At 37.1% G+C, this 21,688-nt stretch overlaps 1 protein-coding gene across 2 annotated transcripts in view; it reads left to right on the forward strand.

The window, feature by feature from the left end:
• Positions 1-4,683: 4,683 nt before the first annotated feature.
• PLCL1 (phospholipase C like 1 (inactive)) overlaps positions 4,684-21,688 on the forward strand; it is a 444,522-nt gene continuing 427,517 nt past the window's right edge. Inside the window, exon 1 of one of the 2 annotated variants that reach the window (XM_072612808.1) lies at positions 4,684-5,698. In XM_072612808.1, coding sequence (XP_072468909.1) covers positions 5,285-5,698 — 414 coding nt within the window. In that variant the 5' untranslated portion in view covers positions 4,684-5,284. The remainder of the gene's footprint in view (positions 5,699-21,688) is intronic. The other variant, XM_072612807.1, reaches the window with a different exon arrangement.

A 21,688-nucleotide genomic window follows, 5' to 3' on the forward strand; every position in this document is an offset into this window, starting at 1 on the left:
TCAAATGATTTACGTAAATATGGAACAGAAAGAGTGAAGGACAGGACAGCTCTCTCTACTTGAGAGCTCCTTTTAAGTTGACCTTTGTCCATAAATCATTGCTCTTTGCGGTCAGTCATATAACTAGCTCCTTATCCACCTAACCTTACTAACATTTTGCATGTATCTCTCCATCTTATCCATAAGTATATCTTAGGAGACTTTGCCAAAAACTTTGCTGAAATGACATTCTTTTGGGACCACGAGTTTAGTAACAGTGTTAAAAGAAAAAGGAAATGAAATTGCATAGTCATTCATAAATCCATCTCTTTATTAATAATGTGTTAAATTTTTTTTTTTGCTAGAAATTGAGCTCATTGGCTTATAGTTGGAAGAATCCTCTTTATTTTCTTTCTTTTTCTTTATTCCCCCCCCCCCCTTTTTAAAAGAAATCAAGAAAACCTTTCCCCATCTCTATTCTGGTTCTACCCAGTTTTCTGAAGATCACTAACCAGAATGCAGTCATTTGTACTTCATCCTCACCAGTGACTCAAACTCATTAAGGATAGTTAGCTACTTTATTGTCATCTCTTCACTTACCTTGAGTTTCAAATCTCTGTTAAAAATTTTATTCTCTCTTAATTACTCAGAAGATTTTAGAGAACATAGAAACAAAATAGGAGAAATGTAGTTCTGCCTTCTCTCTCTGTTTGTTATCAGCATTTCATGACTTCCAAGCAAAGGCTTTTTTTTTTAAAGCCCTCTTTGTGATCTTTAACAATTTTCATCAGCTTTACTTTGTTCTGAGTTTTAATGTTTCGGACATTATTCATTTAGAATGGTGCTACTTTAGTGTGTTCTTTCTTGGTTACTTATTGTTTCTTCCATCTTATGTACAAGTCTTTAAGAAATCTAAGTTGATGAATGAGTTTCTTGTCACATAGTTTCCCCAGGCATCTATTCCTTTTTTTTTCCTCATTAAAACAACTTGTGTTTGTGTAGTAAGTTTTTCTTTCTTGATCTTCTCATTTTCTTGGACCAAACTTGCCTGTAAAATTTCAGACCATGAAATTATACCTATTATTTTTTTTTCTTTCTGCTCTTCCAGTGTTCCCCTTATTGTTTTCCAAACTCTAAGCTGGAATTTGTGCTTCCAAGAACTTCCAAGTGGGTACCACAAAAACTTTAGAACTAGAAGAGGCCTTTGAGGTCATCTAGCCCAACCTTTTAATTTCATAGAGGAGGAAATGGGTCCCAGAGAATGCCCACATAGCTGTGTAGTGGAACTAGAAGTCAGGCTTTTGAACTTCTAATTTACTTTGTACCACAATCCACGGGCTCATAGGCCTAGAAAGGGAAGTGGTCTCAAAGGTCATCTAGTATATTCACTTAATTTTGCAGATGATGAGACTAAGACCCAGAATCCTTATCAATATCTGCCATTATACTATGACTGCTGGACCTCTTGCCTCATTCTTGGGAGGTGGAAGGAATGGGGTTCCCTTCTCTAGAAAAATACATAGAAAAAGTAGTGTACTATTTTGTATCTGTGAGTAACATTACACTACATCTTTGAAGGACCTTTCTAAGATTTATGTGGGGAACCAGGAATATTTAAAATTTCTTGGATCAGGGTTGGCCTATTTGCCTAAAGTAGGCTGAACTAGGCGATTTTGTTGAAGCATATAGACATAAAAAAGAATTTAATGTTGTGAAGGCACTTGTGGCTTGTGTGTGTTTGTGGGATGTATGGATGGAATGAAAAAGTATGGAAAAAAGGGAAATGGTTCAGCTAGCAATCACCATTCAAAAAATCACCTTAAAAGGTCACCGGTGATATTGGTTACAAAGCTATCGTTCTGATATTGTTGGAATGTTGCAGAAAGTAGTTTGTTGGGAGTTCTAATGTGAACATCATGATACACTGATGTGGTAGCAATGTTTGTGCACTCACATACATCAAAAAAAAGGTCACAACACAAGATAAAGAGTTTATTCCTTGGGAGATTATGACAAAAAATAGGTACCAAAGGAAGTGAGGGACTAACAAATATTAACTTCAAGTCAAGAATAGTCATGAGCTTTGTAGAACTTGAACAGCTTTGCAAAGAATTAGGGAAAACATGGAGGATAATTTCCCCAATCAGTAAGTCCTGACATGAGTTTAAATCATGAAGATGAAGAAGAAAACTTTTTTTATTGGAACTCTAGACAGAGGTGATTGATTGGAAAGATTACAATCTTATGGGCCAGTGGAGGAGGTTGTCTTCCATTTGCTCTGTTTTTAAGAATTTCCTTGTGAGTTTTTTCATTTCCTTCCTTTTCCTTTTCTTCATCTCCACCATCAGCTTCAGAAAATGCAGACTTCACTTACACTAGAACAGAGATTAAAATAAAACTGTAAAATTTCAACTCAAAATAACTTTTATCCTAGGCTTCCTCTGTCCTTTACAGCCCAGTAAATAGTATATTGTAAGAAATCTACTGCTTGCATTTCTTTCAGTTCTAGCTAGAGGGAGATGTTGTCTCTAAAACCAGAGATCCTACATGCTCCAGTACTTATTCAGATGCCTTTATATTTTTAAGAAAACAAAAAGTTAAGTTTTCTGTTTCTTTCTCCTGCCAAAGCTGGAAAATCCTGCAATTAAAACCTCCCAATGCTCCTGTCTATCCTCCACTGGAGTGTGCAGCCAAGACTAGAGTTTTTGGGACTTATAAGAATTTCAGGAGCTAACATCACAAAAAAGAGGAAAAATCATTTCTTAAATTGAATGTTGCTATTTAGGGTCTTAGTCTAAATAGTGATGTGAAAACAGTCTAAATTATGACCCCTGATTTTAGGTTATCTTGCCTTTTAAGATGCTTAGGCCCTAGATCTCTCAGCTGTCTCTTGCTTCTGATCTATTAATGAACAATTTTTACCCCAGATGTTCATTTTCAAGGTAATTTTAAATAGACCTAGCCTTCTTTAGATCTTTCTGTAACTACTGCAAACCAAATTCAAACTCTGGGATTCAGAGTCAAAAAAAAAAAGTCTTTGTAAATTCTAGGCAGTTTTGTTTTCTAGGCCCTTTGGTAGACATATTTTTAAAAGTATAGATATCTATAGGCAAATGGGTGATTGAGATTATTGTTGATGTGAGGTTTCATGAGCATGGGGAGCTCCAGGTGTTTGGAACTCCTTCCATTAGCAGATCAATTGCATGAGGCACCTAGAGGTTAAGTGACACTTAGAGGTCATGCTGTCTCAGAAGTGGTATTTGAACCCAAGCCTTCCTGATTCAAAGAAACTTAGTACTCTATCTGGTATACCATGCTTTATTATGCATCCATCCATCCATCAATAAGAATCTGCCCAACAGGTCAGTTATCTCTCCTGAGACAATTATCTATCTATCTATCTATCTATCTATCTATCTATCTATCTATCTATCTATCTATCTGTCTGTCTGTCTGTCTGTCTGTCTGTCTGTCTGTCTGTCTGTCTATCATCATCATCTTCTTCTTCTTCTCCTTCTTCTTCATCTATCTATCCATTTAGTTAAGAAGAGATTTTTGTTACAAATTTTTATCAGAGAAATTAAAAAAGGCAATAATTTTTAAGGCTTTTAAAACTTGTTAGCCTCTTTAAAGTAGTACCTAACTGTGCTTTTTGGATAATAAGTAGAACCTTAGATGAAGTTACTTGGAACCAATGTTGTTCAAGATCAACTTTCCTTAAAAAAAATGAATTTGCATCCAGACTTTTAAGTTTAATTTACATTATTATCATTCTTCCATCACTTTCTTAAGTCTAGGCAACAAACAGAACAGTAAATCAAGCCCTGATTTGTAGTATTGGCTGATTTTCTAGGTGTAAATGCTCACATTGGCCTTACCCAGGTGTAGACCTGGCCTTAGCACAGCCCCTGCTTGGAACTCACTCCTATAAATTCTAGGTATGGGGCACCTTTCACCCCATCACCCTAGGAGATTGTATGGTTTGGTTGGGTTTTGAATAGGAGGGAGGGGCTGGTCTAATATTAGGACATAAGTATGAGCTACAGTTTTTCTCCACAGGCAGTTTACCTAAACAATGGTACAATGGGAGCAAAGATCTCATTTAGTTCTTCAGGTAAGCAGAAGAATCCCATTATTTGTGCCTTTACAGAGGACATAATTCTTACTGCATCCTTTAGTTTGTGTTATTCTTTAGCCTTAACTTTTAATATTTCTTCCCTTTCTTCATTACATTTATTCACATTCTATCTTATTATCTATCCCTCTTAATATTGTTCATATTCTATTCTACTTTATATCCTTGTAGGAAATTATTTTACGTGTTCCCCCTTCCCCATGAAAGAATTGACAGTTCCCCAATAACACCAATCTTACCACAGCCTAGTGTTGACTTTTAAAAGAAGCATGTGTGAAGTTGAAATTAACCTCTCTCTAGGGCTAGGGTACTTCTCCTCCCCCGCCCAAGCACACTCCCATAAATTACTTTTGAAGGCAGTGGATGCTTTTAAGTATTTGCATCCAGCACCCCTGGGAGCTGATTTGCTTCGCAGATGGACTCGACCCCTTTTTCCCTTCCCCTCCCCCTGCCTGTTTCATCTTTCACCTCGTTTCAGATTTCAAAACTTCCCAAAATATATGTGTGGAGTACCCTCTTGCATACGCGCACACACATACACACACTCACAGGTCCGTAACACACAGTATTATGCAGGAGACCATCTGGACCTCTTTCCAATACAGAACACATTCCATTCTTTTCTCTTGGTCACACCCCTCTCCATTGGGGATTGGTCACGCCGACCCCCTCCTTGTATGACTCGGCCCCTAAGAGGCCCAGCTGCCTGCCAATCCCCACGGGCTGTCAAAACAAGTCTCCCTCCCTGTCACAACAGAGAGGAGTGGTGGAGGCTGCCGCGGAGCCACTTCCTGCTCGCTCTCCTCGCTCGCTCGCTCGCTCGCAGCCTCGCTCGCTGGAAGGCAGGTGGGCGGGGTGCACCCGTGCCGCGGGCGCTCGCTCCAGCTCCTTCTGCGCTCTGGCACACACTCCTCTCGGCTCCAGGAGGCCACTTGGAAACGGCGCCTCGGGGTCTTTTGTTTGGTGGCGAGTGAAGCGTTTGCAGAGCATTTCTTGGCGGCCGGACGCCTCCCTTCTCGCTCGTCCTTTTCTTCTCCCTCTCTTTCTGTGCCCTCATCTTCCTCTATCTTTACAAACCAAGTTTATCTCCTCTCTCCTCTTCCTTGCCTTCGTCTCGCGCCCCTGTCTATTATCCGACTCGTTGGGTGGAAGGAGTTCCATGGACGGCTCATGCAGAGTGATGTCTCCTCTCGAGAAAGTTGCAGTGGCTGCCTCGGGGCAGTGAAAAAGTCTGGAGGATTAGCTTTAGGGGGTGCATGTTTGCTTGTGGGTGGAGGGGTGGATTCCGATCTCCCTAAGTGCCCTCTGTCCCGGGCGAAGTCCGAGGCTGGTACCACGATGGCCGAAGGTGTGACCTCCAGAGAAGGTCCCTCTTCATCCGAGGTGAACCATGGCGAGGAGGATTCTCAGGTGTGCCCAGATCATGCATCCTTGGAAGGGCTACCGGCTGGGGCTGCAGGACGCCGAAAGGACCGCAGAAGTGGGCTCTCGTTGCCAGCCTCCTCGGGCACCTCAGCAGCTGATGGCGAAGCTAGTCTCCTGGAAGCTGCCCGAGTGACACCTCGGCGAAGTAGCATTATCAAGGTAAGTCCCTGTTGACCCGGAGTGAGGTTGTCCTTTGCGTCCCTGGTGATGCCCCGGCTTCCCTTCCCGAGCATCTGGAGTGCGGCGCAGCCCTGGGAAAGAGCAGGCGGGAGCTGGGGGCCAGGATGCAGGATCCCTAGAGACATCTTGAGGTTTTGTGTTGTTTCCCCCCCTTCCCCCCTCCCCTCTTCATTACCAAATCTTCCTTCCTCCCCAGGATGTTCACAGGCGCTACCGTTGACTACGAGCGACTGATTTCTGTCAACTAGGCGAAGGACAAATCCAACTCCACTGCTCTTAATTATGTGGATATAATCCACATCTCTCCCCGCCCCCAACCCCCTCTGCACGCCTCCTGAAAGTTTCCATAAACCCGCTATAGGGATAGGTCTGGGGTGGAGGGTAGGGGAGGAAGAAGAGTGATGAATTCTGTTTACAATAGTACTGTTTGTTGCGCATTAATCATGTAAACATTTGTCTCAGACTTCATTTTATGTTCTCTCTATTTCAGAGAGAGGATTAGATTTTTGAACAGCAGCTTGTGAAGTATGTTTTCCCACTAGTGAAAGAATCGCTTTCATTAGCAAGTGGCTGTGAAATTCCGGAATTTAACTTTCTCCACTGCGAAGTTGAAGTGCCCCAAGATCAAAAGCAACCAGGCATGGAGTGGGAGTTAGGGATCGGGGTGGTGTGGGTCTTAGTCAGGAGGCGAAGTCCAGTCAGGCACCTGAGTAAGCAAAAGTGGGGGAAAATTAAAGTCCCCCCTCCCACCCTCCCTTCATCAAGTGGAGAATGCCTCAAGTAGATAGATACGGTGGTGGAACATCTTAATGAATTCTGGAGTCCTCCCTGACTGCTAAAATAGAGTCTGGAGTCTGTATAACTTCCAATCTTTATTGAATTTAATGTTTCACATCTACCTTCGGGTTGGTGGGAACCCTAGGATTCGTGGGGTGCAGTTAGGGGAAGAAGAAAAGGAAGAAGCTAGGACAGCTAAGAATATACTTTGGTTCTTTGACCTTCTTCCTCCCTCCCCTCCCTGCCGCCAATCTTTTCCTTTTGATTGTGCTTGGCTTGTCATTTCACCTTGTGGGTGCATCACTACACGGTAGTTTTCCCTCCCTTGGCCCACAATAGTCTTCTTACCAAACATAATTGGAAGATGCCTCTTAAAACAAATGCCTGTGAGCAAGCAGACCTGTATTTGATTAAGATCGAACTTGGCTGACATGGTCCTTTGAGTCAGCATGACACCACTTAGAAAAAAAAAAGTGTCAGTGATAACATATGGCTGATTTTGAACTCTTCACTTCTGCATCTTGTTGGTGCTCAAATAAGTGCACATTTTCAAGATCTATGTCCAGATCTGAGGCAGTGTACCCAGGACCTAACTAATGGCATTTTTCCAAGATCTAAATTGGAATTTTCAACACAAGTGTGGGTAGATTACTCCTATAATACATCTATTTCAGCCGTAAGTAGTTTCTGCTCTTTTTCCCCAGTATGCTGACACACTGCAAGGTTAAGACCATAAAGGAGAGTGTTGTATTAAAAGAATAGTGGGTGGTGTGGCCCAGACATAAATAATTTATAGCAGTTTTGGTGATTTTTGTGGTTCAGTGATCATGTAGGAGGTAGTGTCCTATTCAGGTTATGAAATGGGATAAGGGTAGAAAGAAGGACAAACTTTAAACAAACAAACAACCCCCCCCCCCCCACTGAGCAAATATATACTTCTGAAACTAATAAATCTGGAGTGTCAACTAGTAGGGTAAATATCCATATTTTAGATGGTTAAACTTCTTATATTAAATGTAGTTATATGTTGAGGAAACATACATCTTCAAGAGATTTAAAAATATACAGTACAGTATATTATGTGATTTTGGGGGGAGGGGAGTAATTGTTTGTTGATTTATGGTCTAGAGAGGCAACTGCCTTTATCAATGCACAACCCTACACTGTTCAGCACTTTAGTATTCTTGAGTTGCCTAAAGCAGTGAGAGTTTAAATGCTCTGGGATACATAACCAGAATGAGTATAAGGTAGAACTGAGGCTTTCTTAACTCAAGAGCCTGTCTTGCTATCCTCTATGAAGTATTGCTTTGTGTTGTTGGAAAAGCAAAATGAAATAGTCCATAAAAATGAGGTTGCTGCAAATTCCTGCAAACAAGTTTGTTTTTCTTTAGCTACACATTATATGCTCTGCCTTTTATGTTTTTGGTGATGGTTTAAATTCACATAAGGGCAACACTGGAACTAAAATAAAGCTGTGAGGCAATGATTCTTTAACTTTTAATTTGCTTTTATGAACAAAAAAGAAGGTAACAACTTCAGGTCTGATCTCTTTTTGTATTCATAGATTAATATACAGTGATGCTAACAAACTGAATCACATTTAAGCTTTGAAGGGCAATAGAGGACAAAGAAAGTTGTGGCTTCCCTGAAATTAATACTGTAAAATTCAGGAGCAGGCTCTTGTTTTATAGGCATGATATTTCAAGAATCATCAAATTGATTTGGAAATTTCCTGATTATTTAAGTGTTATATCTAGATGAGTCTCCAATGAATGGCCTTGATCAGTGTCATTCTTTAAGGCCAAGTAGATGGATTACGACTCAGTTGGTGCTAAAATCATCCTCCCCCACCCCGAATCTTGAAAACATTTACAGTTCTCTACCCTTCCTTCTATTCCCTCATTTGCTCTCCTGACTCCTTTACCCCCATTTTTCTTATTTCAGTTAAATGAAAAGTAGATTTTTGGAGAAAGGTTAGGGATCATGGCACGATCTAGATTCTAGAGAAATATATAGATAACACTTACTCTTTTTTTGGTGGGAGGATGGAAGAAATTATGTCTAAAAAATTACCTATTGCATTTTTGAGTCTGGAGTTAATGCATAGTAAAAGGTTTTTCTGACATTTAAACTTTGACTATATTAGATGACATCTTAAATATTTACAACCTTGTGATAATTGATGTGCATAACAATCTTCATTGAAAATCATCAGTCATCTGAGATTACATTACTTTCAGCAGAGTTTTCATGAATCTAATTGTTTGCTACTTCTTTGCAAGTTAGTGATCCGAATATGTAGGGTTATTAATGAGATTATTTCAATAACCAGAGAACCTCTTTCCATTTCCCTACCAAATTACAAGGAAAAGAAAAAAAAGAACCTTTTTGTATTACTCTAACCTAAACTTTGTGGAAACATTCCTTTTGATTTAGAAAAAATCACATAGAATTGCTTTATGTTTACATATCTTTCCATCGTACACTGAGAGTTCCAAGTTGCATACCGTCTTTCCCAAATTCCCTCACCTTTTTTCTTGTCTTATTCCTGTAGAATATTTGATTTTTCCCAGTGTTAGTATCTGAGTAGAACTAGATTCTCTACTTGTTCCCCTACTTTCTGTTTACTCTTTCTGAGCTTACTTTTTAGAGGCGTTGGTCACCAAGAAGCTTTTATCTTTTTTTTTTATTCCCACAGAATGTAAAGCAGAGGGAACACACATGAGTTGATATCACCTGTCCATTGATGGTTTGAAATGCCATATATTAGATAGGAGTTAACATATTGGATTCTCCAATAGTAATGTTATAAATTTTAAGTAATTTACTATTCTCTTTCTGAATGTATTTCAGCAGTTTCCACAGAAGTGTTTATTTTCTCTGGAATTGCCATAGAAACATGGTGCCATATCATTGTGGAATGAGTTTTATTTCATGGTGCATATCTGAAGTGATTCTCTGCCACTTTTCAAGGGTATTGGGACATTAAATTTACTTAGGAGTTTGTAAAGAACCTTGTGATCTTTTGTTAAAAGGGAATTTAGAAGTGTCTGCTAAGGGGTCCATTGCTACTATTATGACTGTATTTTCTTTTCTTTTTGAGAAAAATCTGCAGATTATAAAAATAGAAACAATGGCAGGAACAGAGCAGTTAAATGTATACTGAAGTTAAGTTTGTGGTCTTCCCACTTTTCACAATGGAGGAAACAGGTAATTAGATTTTGCATAGTGAAATTTCATTTGGATATTTCTTTCTAAGTCACATCTCAAGCATATCAGTATAGGAAGACAACCAGAACAACACATATTTGACTTTCTGGGTTACTGTACAATTTCTTGCTCTCAGAAAAGGCTAGTGAAATGGAACAACATGAGAGCATGAGAGACTTTCCTACCTCTCTATTTTATTTAACAGAAAGAGGCAATATTAAGCACCAACTGTGTGCCAAGCATTGAGCTGAGCACTTTACAAATATTTTCCCTTTTGATCCTCAAAACGACCCTGTAAATAGGTACTATTATTGTCATCATTTTACAAATGAGGAAACTGAAACCAAATTACCTGCCCAGGGTCACATAGCTAATAAAAAAGTCACATCTTCATTCCAGTTGCAGTGCTCTCTCTGGGGTGCCATCTAGCTGCTTCTGATGGTTATAAACATTAAACTAACTCCTTTTTCAGGGTACGCAATAATACCAAAGCTGTGACACAGGTAAGAATATGAGTAAGCATTTTGATTGACACACTTGATATATTTAGTTATATCAACTGAGTACTAAAAGAAGGCAAGTTATTACTTCAGCGTCCCCTTGTGTGTCCTGGACTCTCCCAGATTGTCTGATGAGAGCATATCTACTTTTTATTACTGTAATGAAACTCTTCTAAGGATCAAAAAAGTCACCTTCTGGGCTTATTAAAGAAAAGGTCTATTTGTAATTACACAGAGAAAAGATTTTGGAATATAAATGGCTCCATATTTTCCTCATAGGTTTCATTATATTTATTAGTTATACTGTGCTGATTACAACAAATTAACAGTATATTACAGGTTAACTCCTGTTACAGTAAGTACCAATGTACAACAAAATTTCTGTGTAACAGAGATTTTTCCAAGCTTAAGCCAATGTTTTACCCAATTTCAAATAATAATTAACTTTATAAATAACTAAAATCCCATTTACCTGAGAAGAGTAATAATTTATTCAGGGCAAATAGAAAAGAATTACATTTTAAATTTCTTTTATTCTTTCAAGGAAGAAGGCAGGCTGATTTGCAAACAACTTTTAAAACACAAAAGTAGGATGATAAGCTTGTTTAGTTTATAAAACTTTCCTAATTATTATAAAGTTGTGAGAAAATTAACTTTTCTTTGCTATATGCTCCCCTGGGATAGACTTTAAGAACTTTTTTTCTTTTTTAATATCAGATGAGAATTCAGTGATTTCTTTTATGAAATCTTTCTAGCACAGGGATTCTTAAACTTTTTTTTGACTTTGGCAGGTTGGTGAAACCTATGGACCTCTTCTCAGAATAAGATTTTTAAAATCCATAAAATAAAATACCCAGAACTACAAAGGAAACTATAGTGAAATAGTTATCACAATATTAGAAAGTTCTTGGACCTTCCCCTTATATCTCCTTTCATCTATCTCCTCCCCCCACCCCACAGTTTAAGAATACTTGTTCTAGGAAGATTAGTTTTTGTGTAATCTCAGGAATAATTAAATTTAGAATTACATCAATACTTCAAGGGTCTATGATTTCTTCCCCGTTAGTCGTCCTTCCTTCACTGATCCGAGTGGTCATAGATAGTCTACTAGAGTTGCTGTGACCAAAAACTTAGTTATCTCAAAGCTAACCTGGTGATGAGCCTCTTCAAACTTTTTGAGGCTCGTCCTCAAAAAACAGTCCTGTAGTTCTTCACTGGCCCATACTTTGAAGCCTTTGCAGATTGATAGGATCTGCCAGACCTTGTGCTCCACTGACTGGCGCAAGAACTGATATTGATCGAATACAGACCAAAGCATGATACTTTTTACTCTCTCCTTCATTTTTTTCTTTTACTTGAGTCTTCTTGTACAAAATGACTAATATGGAAATGTTTTACACAATTGCACATGTATAACTTATATCTGATTGCTTACTGTCTCAGGGAGGAGGACGGGGAGGGAAAGAGAGAATTTAGAACTCAAAACTTTAAAAAAAATGTTTAAAAATTGAAAGAAAAAGAATCTAGGGTCACCTTTATACCATGATGAAGTATTGGGATAGAACTTTAGTGGAGTTTAGAATTAGTTTTTGAAAATAGGAATGATGCTCCCTAACTTTGAAAACCTAAGTAAGTATATAAGGAATAAATATTATGGCTTAATTAAGCTGTATACTCTAACAGCTAGGAGAGCCTCCTGACTGTTGAATAGACCTCCTATGTCAAACTTAGAGGAAGACATAGAACAGAGTTCCACATGGATAGGTTGTTTTCTTTATGGTTGTAAAAAACAACTGAACTGATGGGATCACAGATGCTTCTGAATAGTCAAATATATAATCCTCATTTTAATCACTAACCTTCATCTTTAAGAAAGGAAAGTAAGTAGTAACTTTTAAAGATGTGTGATTTTGGTTGATTTCTAAAGCCAGAATCCTTTTCCTTCTTTTATACTGACTCTTGAAAGAATCTAAAAACTGCCTTGAACAAAACTTAAGAATTTTCACTGCTTGCATTGGGACACTTAGTGTATAAACTATGTTTTTATGTCCTATGTATCTCAGGCAATTTGTGAAGAAGATCTCATTATTTTAAATTCAGACCAAATGGCAAAATAATTTTAAGTAGTTAACACTTCTCATCAACATGTTCATTGAGGAAGAAAGTTGCTACAGGGCTTCATCTGCATCATGTTGTTGAAACAGCAGCTTTCCAAGTTATTTTAAACTTTAACTGATTAAAACTTTTTAATGTGAAGATTGCATAATTGTAATTGCATACATTTTCAAAGTTAGGGAGCATCATTCTTATTTTCCAAGACTGCTTTTAGACTTCACTGAAGAATTTAGGTTTTTCTCAGGGAGACTTTACAAAACTGACATTATCTCTGTCTTCATTTGTAAAGGAGAATGTATGTCAACGTTTATTACTCATTGAATTCGGTAGGATATTGTCAAGATAAAAGAATACTTGGCTAAAAGACTATCTGGCAAGGCTAATCATCAACCAACTATGAAAAACCGGGAAGTTCTCTGCTTAGTGGAAAGTCCCAAAAACTAATTCTTTCACAGACTTCAAGGAAGGCAAAGATTTCATTAACACAGATGTTGCCTTTGTCTTGTTAAACTCTCCCTGTGACAAATGAAGAAATGTTACTTTTGGGGAAATCCATAACCTTGGGGAAAACTTAGAGGAGGAATAATAATATGGCTTCTGTTAATAGCTAGACCTTCCTAGTGTTGTTAGTAGGGAAAGGCTTTTGGTGGTTTTTTAAAAACTTAACTAATAGCACAGAAGAGTGGGTGGGTTGGTAGGATTTTTTTTTTTTTTGAGGAGAGTGAGGAAAGCTTTATTTTTTTGTGCTGAAGTGGTTTCAGGAGAAAAAAATTTAAGAACCATCATTCTAGCTCAATGATGTTTGTTATAACCCTGTGATTTTAAAAAATAACCTTCTACTTTGACTTTTTGTTGTTGTTCAGTCATTTCAGTTATGTCCAACTCTTTGTGACCCCATTTGGGGTTTTCTTGGCAAAGGCACTGGAGTGGTTTGCCATCTCCTTCTCCAGCTCATTTGACAGACAAGGAAACTGAGGGAAACAGGGCTAAGTGACTTGCCAGGGTCACACAGCTAGTTGAGGTCAGATTTGGGCTCAAGAAAATGAGTCTTCCTGACAATAGGCCTGGCACTCTATCCACTACACCCCCTAGCTATTCTTGACTTAACTAGGATAAAAGAAAATTAATTTGAAAGTAGCATCTTCATTCTGCATTTGATGAACGCCAGTGAAAAATAATGGGAATCTACATTTTAATTTTATAATGCAATTAATTAAATTTCACTGCATGGTTCAGATTTTACTGATGATTTATATAGTTTTGGTTTTATGTTTAATTAGACATATTTACCTTTCTACTGCGTGGCAGCATTTGGGAATATGGCACCTTGAAAATAGCTTAAATACTTTTATTTTCCAATTGTTGAAATTCTCAGAATTTCTAATCAGAAATGGTGTAGGAAAAAGTCATTTGTGTAAAAATTTTCAGTTTGTTAGTATCAATTGGCAAGTGTGGGAAGAAGGTCAAGATAAAAGATTTTTAAAATGAAGAAGTATAATTATAAATAAATTTCTTTCTTGATCCCTAAGTCATTATATGAGCACAGGTTTAAAATAATTTTCATGAGAAAGAAGTCATTTCAGAGGCAAGCAACCTTCATTTGATCCCTGGGTTTGATACTAGACATGTGACCATGAGTAAGTCACATTGCCTTTTTTATGACTCAGTCTCCTCACCCATAAAATAGGAATATAATAGTACTTGTAATACCTACCTCATGTTTTTTTTTTTTTTGAGGAAATAGCTGTGTAAAGCTGAAAGTATGATGTAGCTGTGAGTTTTATGTCTGTCTATGAATATATATGCATATATGTACATATGTATGTATATATGCATATGCATATATATATATATATATATATATATATATATATATATAGAGAGAGAGAGAGAGAGAGAGAGAGAGACAGAGACAGAGACAGAGACAGAGACAGAGACAGAGACAGAGGAAGGGAGAGACAGAGAGAGACCCTTACACGCAGAAAGAGAGAGAAGCTAAGTTTTCTCTGAGATAGTTGGGTTTTTGTTTTTTGTTTTCCATGAGCAAAAGAATTGTATGGTAGATTTTTCTGGGATCTTTGGTTTAAAAGAGTTCCTTACCCCTCATTTCTTCCTAAGAATGATAATCCCAAAGAGAAGGACTTGATTTGAAATTTACCCAGATAATTACGATAATATTTTTGCTTGTTAAAACCATTTGTGCTAATACACATGCAGGTTTAATACTTTGTGGATTGTGCTTCTTTATTTTTTAATCCCTTTCATGGGTTTCATTCCAACTCCTTCATGGAGGCTACATGGAAAAACACAGCAAGAATTGTATAGGTTAAAAAGACATGGAGGGCTTGTAATCTGCATGAGGAGAGATCATGGACATTAATGAAATCATGAGTCTATCAAAGTAGGCACATTTGTGCTCATCACCTGCTTTCCTTTTCTATGGTACTGAGCTTTTCCAAGATTTGAGGACAAAGTACTCTTGTAATCCCATCAGTGCCGTTTAACCTTTCCTGACCTTAGTTCTTCCTCTATAATATGAGAGGCTGAACTATATGGCCTGCAAGGTCCCTTCTAGCTCTAAAACTATAATTTTACAGTGTTAAATTTATTAATCCCAGAATAATTCATGTATGCTTTAAAGATATGGACAGGTAATTGGTAACAAACATGAGGCTCTGATGGCTGACAGTGCTTAATAAATAATTGTCAAATAAATAAATGATTGACTTAACCTAAACATTTTTTTCCATCCACAGTAAAAAAATGTTTTTTTAAATGAAAGACCTTGCAGGTAAAGTTTAGAGGAGTTATATAGTATTTATAACTATATATTGATGGATTTAATTACTAACAGTAACCTAATGATCTGTTTATTTAACAAATAAGTGCTAGATGCTGTTAATGTCTTGAAAAGCTAATGAGTTTTCTTGTATTTTCTCCTTTGTTATCTATTTTGGCTTTAAAACCAATTTTGATGTACTAACAGCCAAGAGAAGTCCATATAGCCCTTAAACTATAATAAACAAACCAAGCAAGACTGAATATGCAATGTGCTACTCAGTTTTGTGACTCTTGGGGAATTTTGCTATAAAACACATTTATGCACAAATATAAATTTACTGTGATAATCTGTAAGTTTAGGAAAGCTAGACTGTTATATATAGTTTCGTACCCATAGGAGTTACTTTTGCTGGTCTTATCCTTCCTACTTTAGTGAGGATGATACCTAATACTAGCCCCACATTTTGGTGCAGAGTTGAGTTTCTAGATGCTACCAAAAAATTAAGTAATCTCTCATTTGCCCCAAAGGCATAGACTTACAAGGAGGAATTTTTGCTTCCATTCTTTGTTGAGCAGCTATGAGGTGAAGGTAGAGGTGTAGGAGAATTGAGGAGGTCCAAAATATTCCTGGGCACTTATCTACCTCTTCTTCATAAAAGCTTCCTGAAAAGTCTTCTAACCCAGAGATCTGACCTCCAATCTGTATTCCCAGTCTACTAATTCATGACTTTCTGAGTCAGAAGGCACCCAATTTGATCATCTCTTTTTCAGTCTCTAATGACTTTTTTATGTTCCTGTTGCTGTATTTGGTGCTTTGCATTACCCTAGTTATGCTACTGCATACATGAAAAGAGCCCTGGAGGAGAAATGAGGAAATTTGACTGTTGTTCCTCTTCCAACATTTTTTATGGTCTAGAGCAAATCATTAAACTTTCCTGTTTGTTTTTTCCATCTGCAAAAGTGCATCTAATTCCTTTTCCTTCTCTACTTCAGGTGAATGTAAAATGCTTTGTATTGCTTAGAAGGAAAGTAAGTTTAAAATGACAATATTGAAAGATTGGTTGTGGAGAGCTCCCAGTAACCTACTAGAAACTCAGGCTCTCGTTTTGGTTTGCCACCCATCTGTGACAATGGGCAAGTCATCTCACCTTACTAGGTCACAGTTTCTTCATCTGTAAAATGGCAGAGCTGTAGTAGGTGATTAAATTTACTTTGAAGGGAACTGTCATATGTGTTTTTCACAAATATAAGGTTTTTCATAGAATTTTAATAATGATAATGATAATAATAATGGAAAACATTTATATAACACTTACTATGTGCCACCAACTATGCTAAGTGTTTTACAGTGATCTTATTTAATCCTCAAAATAACCCTGGGAGGTAGATATTATTATCATTCCCATTTTACAGTTGAGGAAATAGAGGCAAACAGAGGTTGAGTGACTTGCGCAAGGTTGAATATTTAGTAAGTATCTGAGGTTGGATTTAAACTCAGGTCTTCTAAACTCCAGGTCCAGAGGTCCATCCATTGTGAAACTTTTTAAGATTAGTAGTCCTTTCCCAGGTTAAGTATCTTATTTTTTTTAAAGGAATGGCAAGCCAGCAGTGCCGGATCTGGATTCAGAGGATCTGGGTTGAAATTCTGATCTTGATACTTACTACCTATATGACCTTGGACAAGTGACTTAACTTTTCTAGGTCTCAGTTTGCTCATTTATAAAATGAGGGTTTGGGACCAGATAACCACTAAAGTCTATTTCAACTACAAATCAATGAGCCTATGAAGTCAGCATTTATGTATCTTTAACATATTCTGATAACTCTAATATTATTTGTAGATATCAATGATGTTATATGTATTTAACTGCTGGAATGTAAGCTCTGAAATTTAAACTATATTGCTTATTCTATTAACAATCCCCACGAACCTACTATGTAATACTCACCACTTTATGAATACTAAGTCAATGCTATATTTATTGACTGACAGACTAAGGAGGAGCAAGGAAATGACTTTTGTCTGGCATGAAAAAAGACTAAAAGATCCTTGCTTTTTTTCCCTACTTTTTTTAAGGAAAAAAAAAACTTTGGTTCATACGTTATTAAATTTTCATAATCATTCTGAAAACATATCATGTTGTTAGCCAGGAAATCTTCATATTCAGCTGATAATATGCAAAATACAAACTTAATTAGAATTATTTTCAATCTCAAGAGCAAAGTATATTTTTATCTTTATATTTTCTGCCATACTAATATAGCTTTTGTTAATACCAATGCAACTTTTTGGTGGTTGATGTCCTTCTGAACAGTGATTGCACCCTGTTGGGTAGTTCTTGCTGTGAAAACACTCATGACTTATGCAGATTAGAAGTTTGTCTATATTATAAGGTTATATAGAGGGGTCTTTGGGCACTAAGAAGTTAAATGACTTGTCCTTGGTCACACCACTATTGTGTGTTGGAGGTAGGATTCACACTCAGGTTTTCCTATCAACTATTCAATACTGTCTCACTGTTGGGGGAATGCCATTAATAGCAATAGTGACATTAGGAGAGATTTTTGAGGAGGAAATTGTGGTTATTTGTGATTTCTGGTTAACTGAGTACTTTCTTTGCTTCAGTCCTTTCATAATGACTTTGGAAGATGTATTTATATTTTTCTCATTTAATGAGTATCATCAAAGCTTTTTTTTTATGATTTAGCATCCTACAGTCACTGGAAGTAATCATTTTGAACATTAATTCTCATTAAGTAATTGAGATGTAGAATTAACTCCATTTTCACTATTTCCAGAATATAGCCCATTTTTCAAGAAAATTGAATTCTTTTTATTAACTTATTTTATTATCATTTTGCCTTCTAAAATGTCTAATTCTCCATATTTCAGTTATTTTAGGGTTTTAGTGGTTGGGTTCTGGTTAATCAAAATTTTATAATGCTAGATTTATTGTTTGTTTCAACTGTCAAAGAGGGCTGTGTTCATTTTGTTCATAGTGATTTGAACCTAAGCAATAATAGATGAAAGAACAGATTCTCTTGTTGCTACTTTGAAGAGCCAACAACATATCAGAAATAAATGGTTCTAAGAATAGCTTTTTGAAACTTTCTCAAGGAGTATTTAATATATATAAATTCTCCCCCCAGCTCCACCTTTCTTCAAGGTTCCCTCTACATACTCTTTCCTTTGACAATTTCATTTACTCCCTTGTTACCTGTATTCAAATAAATCTCATATCAATATCTAGTCTTCTATTTTCCTGAGTGTCACTCCACTCCTGAGCTCCAGCTGCCTAAAGGGCATCACCATTAGGTTGTCTCATTTGCCCAAAATTAAATATGTCCAAAAGCAAACTTATAACATCAGCTCCTTCTCACTTTTCTATTTCTTTTATGAACATTTTTATTTTCTCAGTCATTCAGGTTCAAAATGTTGGAATTATTTTCATTACATTTATGTTTTTGCCCTTCCTATATTTGGTCAGTAGCCCAGTACTGTAAATTCTGTCTCTACCATGTCATCAGTTTATTCATCCTCTCTTTTGTATTCCTAGTTTCACAATTCCTAGTTGAGGTTCTAATTTTCTGTTGTCTGAAGGTCTCTCTGTCTCCAGGTTTTTCCCTTCCCAATCCTCCATAAAGTATGGGTAGGAATTGGGCCTGGGATTTCATTTGCATAGGAAATTTGCAGATGAAGAGATCCTCTACCAATTCTTACTGGCATAATCTCAGCAATTTAGCATTGTAGAGAGTTCCTTAGAGCCCTGAGAGTTTACAGTAGCATGTGCCAGGGGTGAGATCTGATCCTGACTTTGAGGCTAGCTCTCTATCTACTCTGTCAAGCTGAGTTTCTTTAATCTTACATACCAGAGCCAAATTAATCATGCTAATGCACAGCTCTAGTCATATCTCCTTTAATATCTTCAATTATTCCCCATTGCCCACCTAATGAAGTTCAGAATCCTCCAGAAAATTACTTCAGCCTGCTATTCCAAACTCATCTGTCCTTGTTTCCCTATATATACCCCTGAATATATTTTGTACTTTTCCCCTTTTATGTTGATTCCTTTTCTTCCCTTCTCTGTCAGTTCCATTCAATTCAATCAGCACTTATTATTTAATGTGAAAGGATCTCTGTGCTAGATGCTGTGGATGCAAAGACAAAAATGAAATAGTGTCTGCCCTCAAGGAGCTTATGTTGCACTTGAGGGAAAGGGTATGTATGAAGGCACATAAATGCAAAACATATACCCAATAAGAGTACTTTTAAATGGGAAGATCTGGCAGGGCATCCATCATATTGGGAGTGGCACCTGATCAACTAGACGACATACTGCATAGAGTGCTGAACCTCAGATCTGGAAGACCTGAGTTCAAATCTTGCCCCAGATCCTTGCCAGGTAGGTGATCCTGGAAAAGTCACTTAACCTCTGTTTCCTCAGTTTCCTCATCAGCAAGATGGCAACAATAATATCATCTGCTTCACAGGGTTATTGTGAAGATAAAGTGAGATCATAGTTGGAAAGTGCTTTGCAAACTTTAAGTGCTGTATCAGTGCTATTAAGTTGTTATTATTATCTTCATTGTTTTTAAAGGAAGTGAAAAATTCTGTGAGGCAGATGTAAGGAGGGAATGCAGTCTTAGACACAGGGTACCACTTCTGCAAAGGCAGGAAATGGAATGTCATATACAGATTCTAGGTAGCAGGCCATTTGAACTAGAATGAAGAGTACTTGGTGAGTATCATGAACTCAGACTGGAAGACAGGTAGGAAACAGATGGTGGAAGACTTGAACTCCCTTCACACCTTTTAAGACCCATAAGAAATACCTTATGCTTCATGAAGGTATCCCTTATTTATCCGACTGGATGCAATATCTCCTTCCTTAACCTTCCCATAGCATTGTATTTATATCTCTTTGTTCAGCACATGACATATTTTACCTTTTATTTTATTTACTTGTGTATTTGTCTTCTTCCATCTTTCTAGATTGACATTTGGAATTGAGTCTTATTCATTTTTCACCCCTTCTCCCATAGTACTTAGCACAGTACTCCCTACCTTGTAGGTGTACAATAAGCATTTGATTTTTATTCCTTTGCTTTAGAATCTCCCCTGGAAAATCCATTGCATAAAATGTAAATTTTACAAAATAAACAAGCTTAATATTGTAGCAGTATAGTTTTGAGTGAGGTGGTTTGTTGCATTTTAACCCCCTTAACCTGTGTTGATGATCACTGATTTGACAAATATTTGTGTAATGCTTACTATATGCAAGTATGGTTTGTATAATCTTTTTTTTCCATAAAGAGTTCAAGGCATATACTTTGACATGAACCTCATAGGATAAAGCTAGTGTATTGAAACTGCTAATATTTCTTTTATTTTTTTTTACTTCTCCCCCAAACCTTTTATACATATATACTTAGTTCTATGCTAGGTACTTTAGAAGTTAGAAAAAAAATGACTGTTCATGCCTTCCAGAATTGTGAAATATTGGTGAAAGCTAATTGACACTATGTTAGACACATTCCTACTTTATATGTTTGTTCAATCTCTATTTTCTTTCTGTTTAGAAATCCAGAGTCAATATATGGGAGATTTAAGCTGATGATTTCATCATAGAATTATGGTAACAGTGTAGGGTTACTTTGTTTTATTAACATTAACTGTCTCATTTTGTTTAGCAGGGTAACTTCAGGTTTGAAATGTGCTGAGATATAGTACAATCAGTTAAATTGTAAGCCAGGATCTGATGTATTGGGACTGAAAGATACCTTTCAGGGACATTTACATGTCAGGTTTAATGATCCTCCTGCAGTTCTTTTATTGTATTACTCAAGGAGACAGACTTTGGTTTCTTTACCTTCTGCTCTGCCACAATAAAGTGTAACATTTGCAAACCTAGCCCAGTCTTAGAAAAGTCAGTGGATTCTTTAGCAAAGCATTTTCCCAGACATTTTCTTCTACTGGCAAGATGACTCTGTGTTATTGTTTTTCCATTTTAATGTCCATTCTGGGTTCACACTTGTTGTGTGATGTGAGAGCTAATATAGCATGGTGGATAGAGTGTAGGGCTGTAGTGGAGAAGACCTGATTTAAATTCTCCCTCTAGCATTTACTAGCAGTGACCATGGTCAAGTCATTTAACTTTTCTGAGTCTCAGTTTCTTCATATGAATAAAAGAAGATAATATCCATAGTACCTACCTCAAAGGATTGCTGTGAAGCTTAAATGAAATAATCTAAAATGCTTTGCAAACCTGAATTCGTCAGTTATTTGTAGGCAAGGGTGGTAGCCAGGACTAGGGAGTGGGTGGGAGGACACCATTGTTACTCAATCACCTTAGAAGTCAGAAGAATCAGTGTTATAGATTCGCACAAAGGTCATATGGTTCATGCACTCTTTCCCCTACCCCAGTTTACAGATGAGGAAACTCAAGTTTATAGAGGTTAGGGGATTTGCACATGGTCACAAAGATAGTGTAGCAAAAAAGTGCATCTGAAAAGGAAGAATAGTTATTTCTAACCTCTTCTACCATCCCCTCCCCCCACTTCTCCAAGAGGGGAAGTAGGAGGTTGA

The sequence above is a fragment of the Notamacropus eugenii genome, chromosome 5, assembly GCF_028372415.1.
Source record: "Notamacropus eugenii isolate mMacEug1 chromosome 5, mMacEug1.pri_v2, whole genome shotgun sequence".
Lineage (NCBI taxonomy): Eukaryota > Metazoa > Chordata > Mammalia > Diprotodontia > Macropodidae > Notamacropus > Notamacropus eugenii.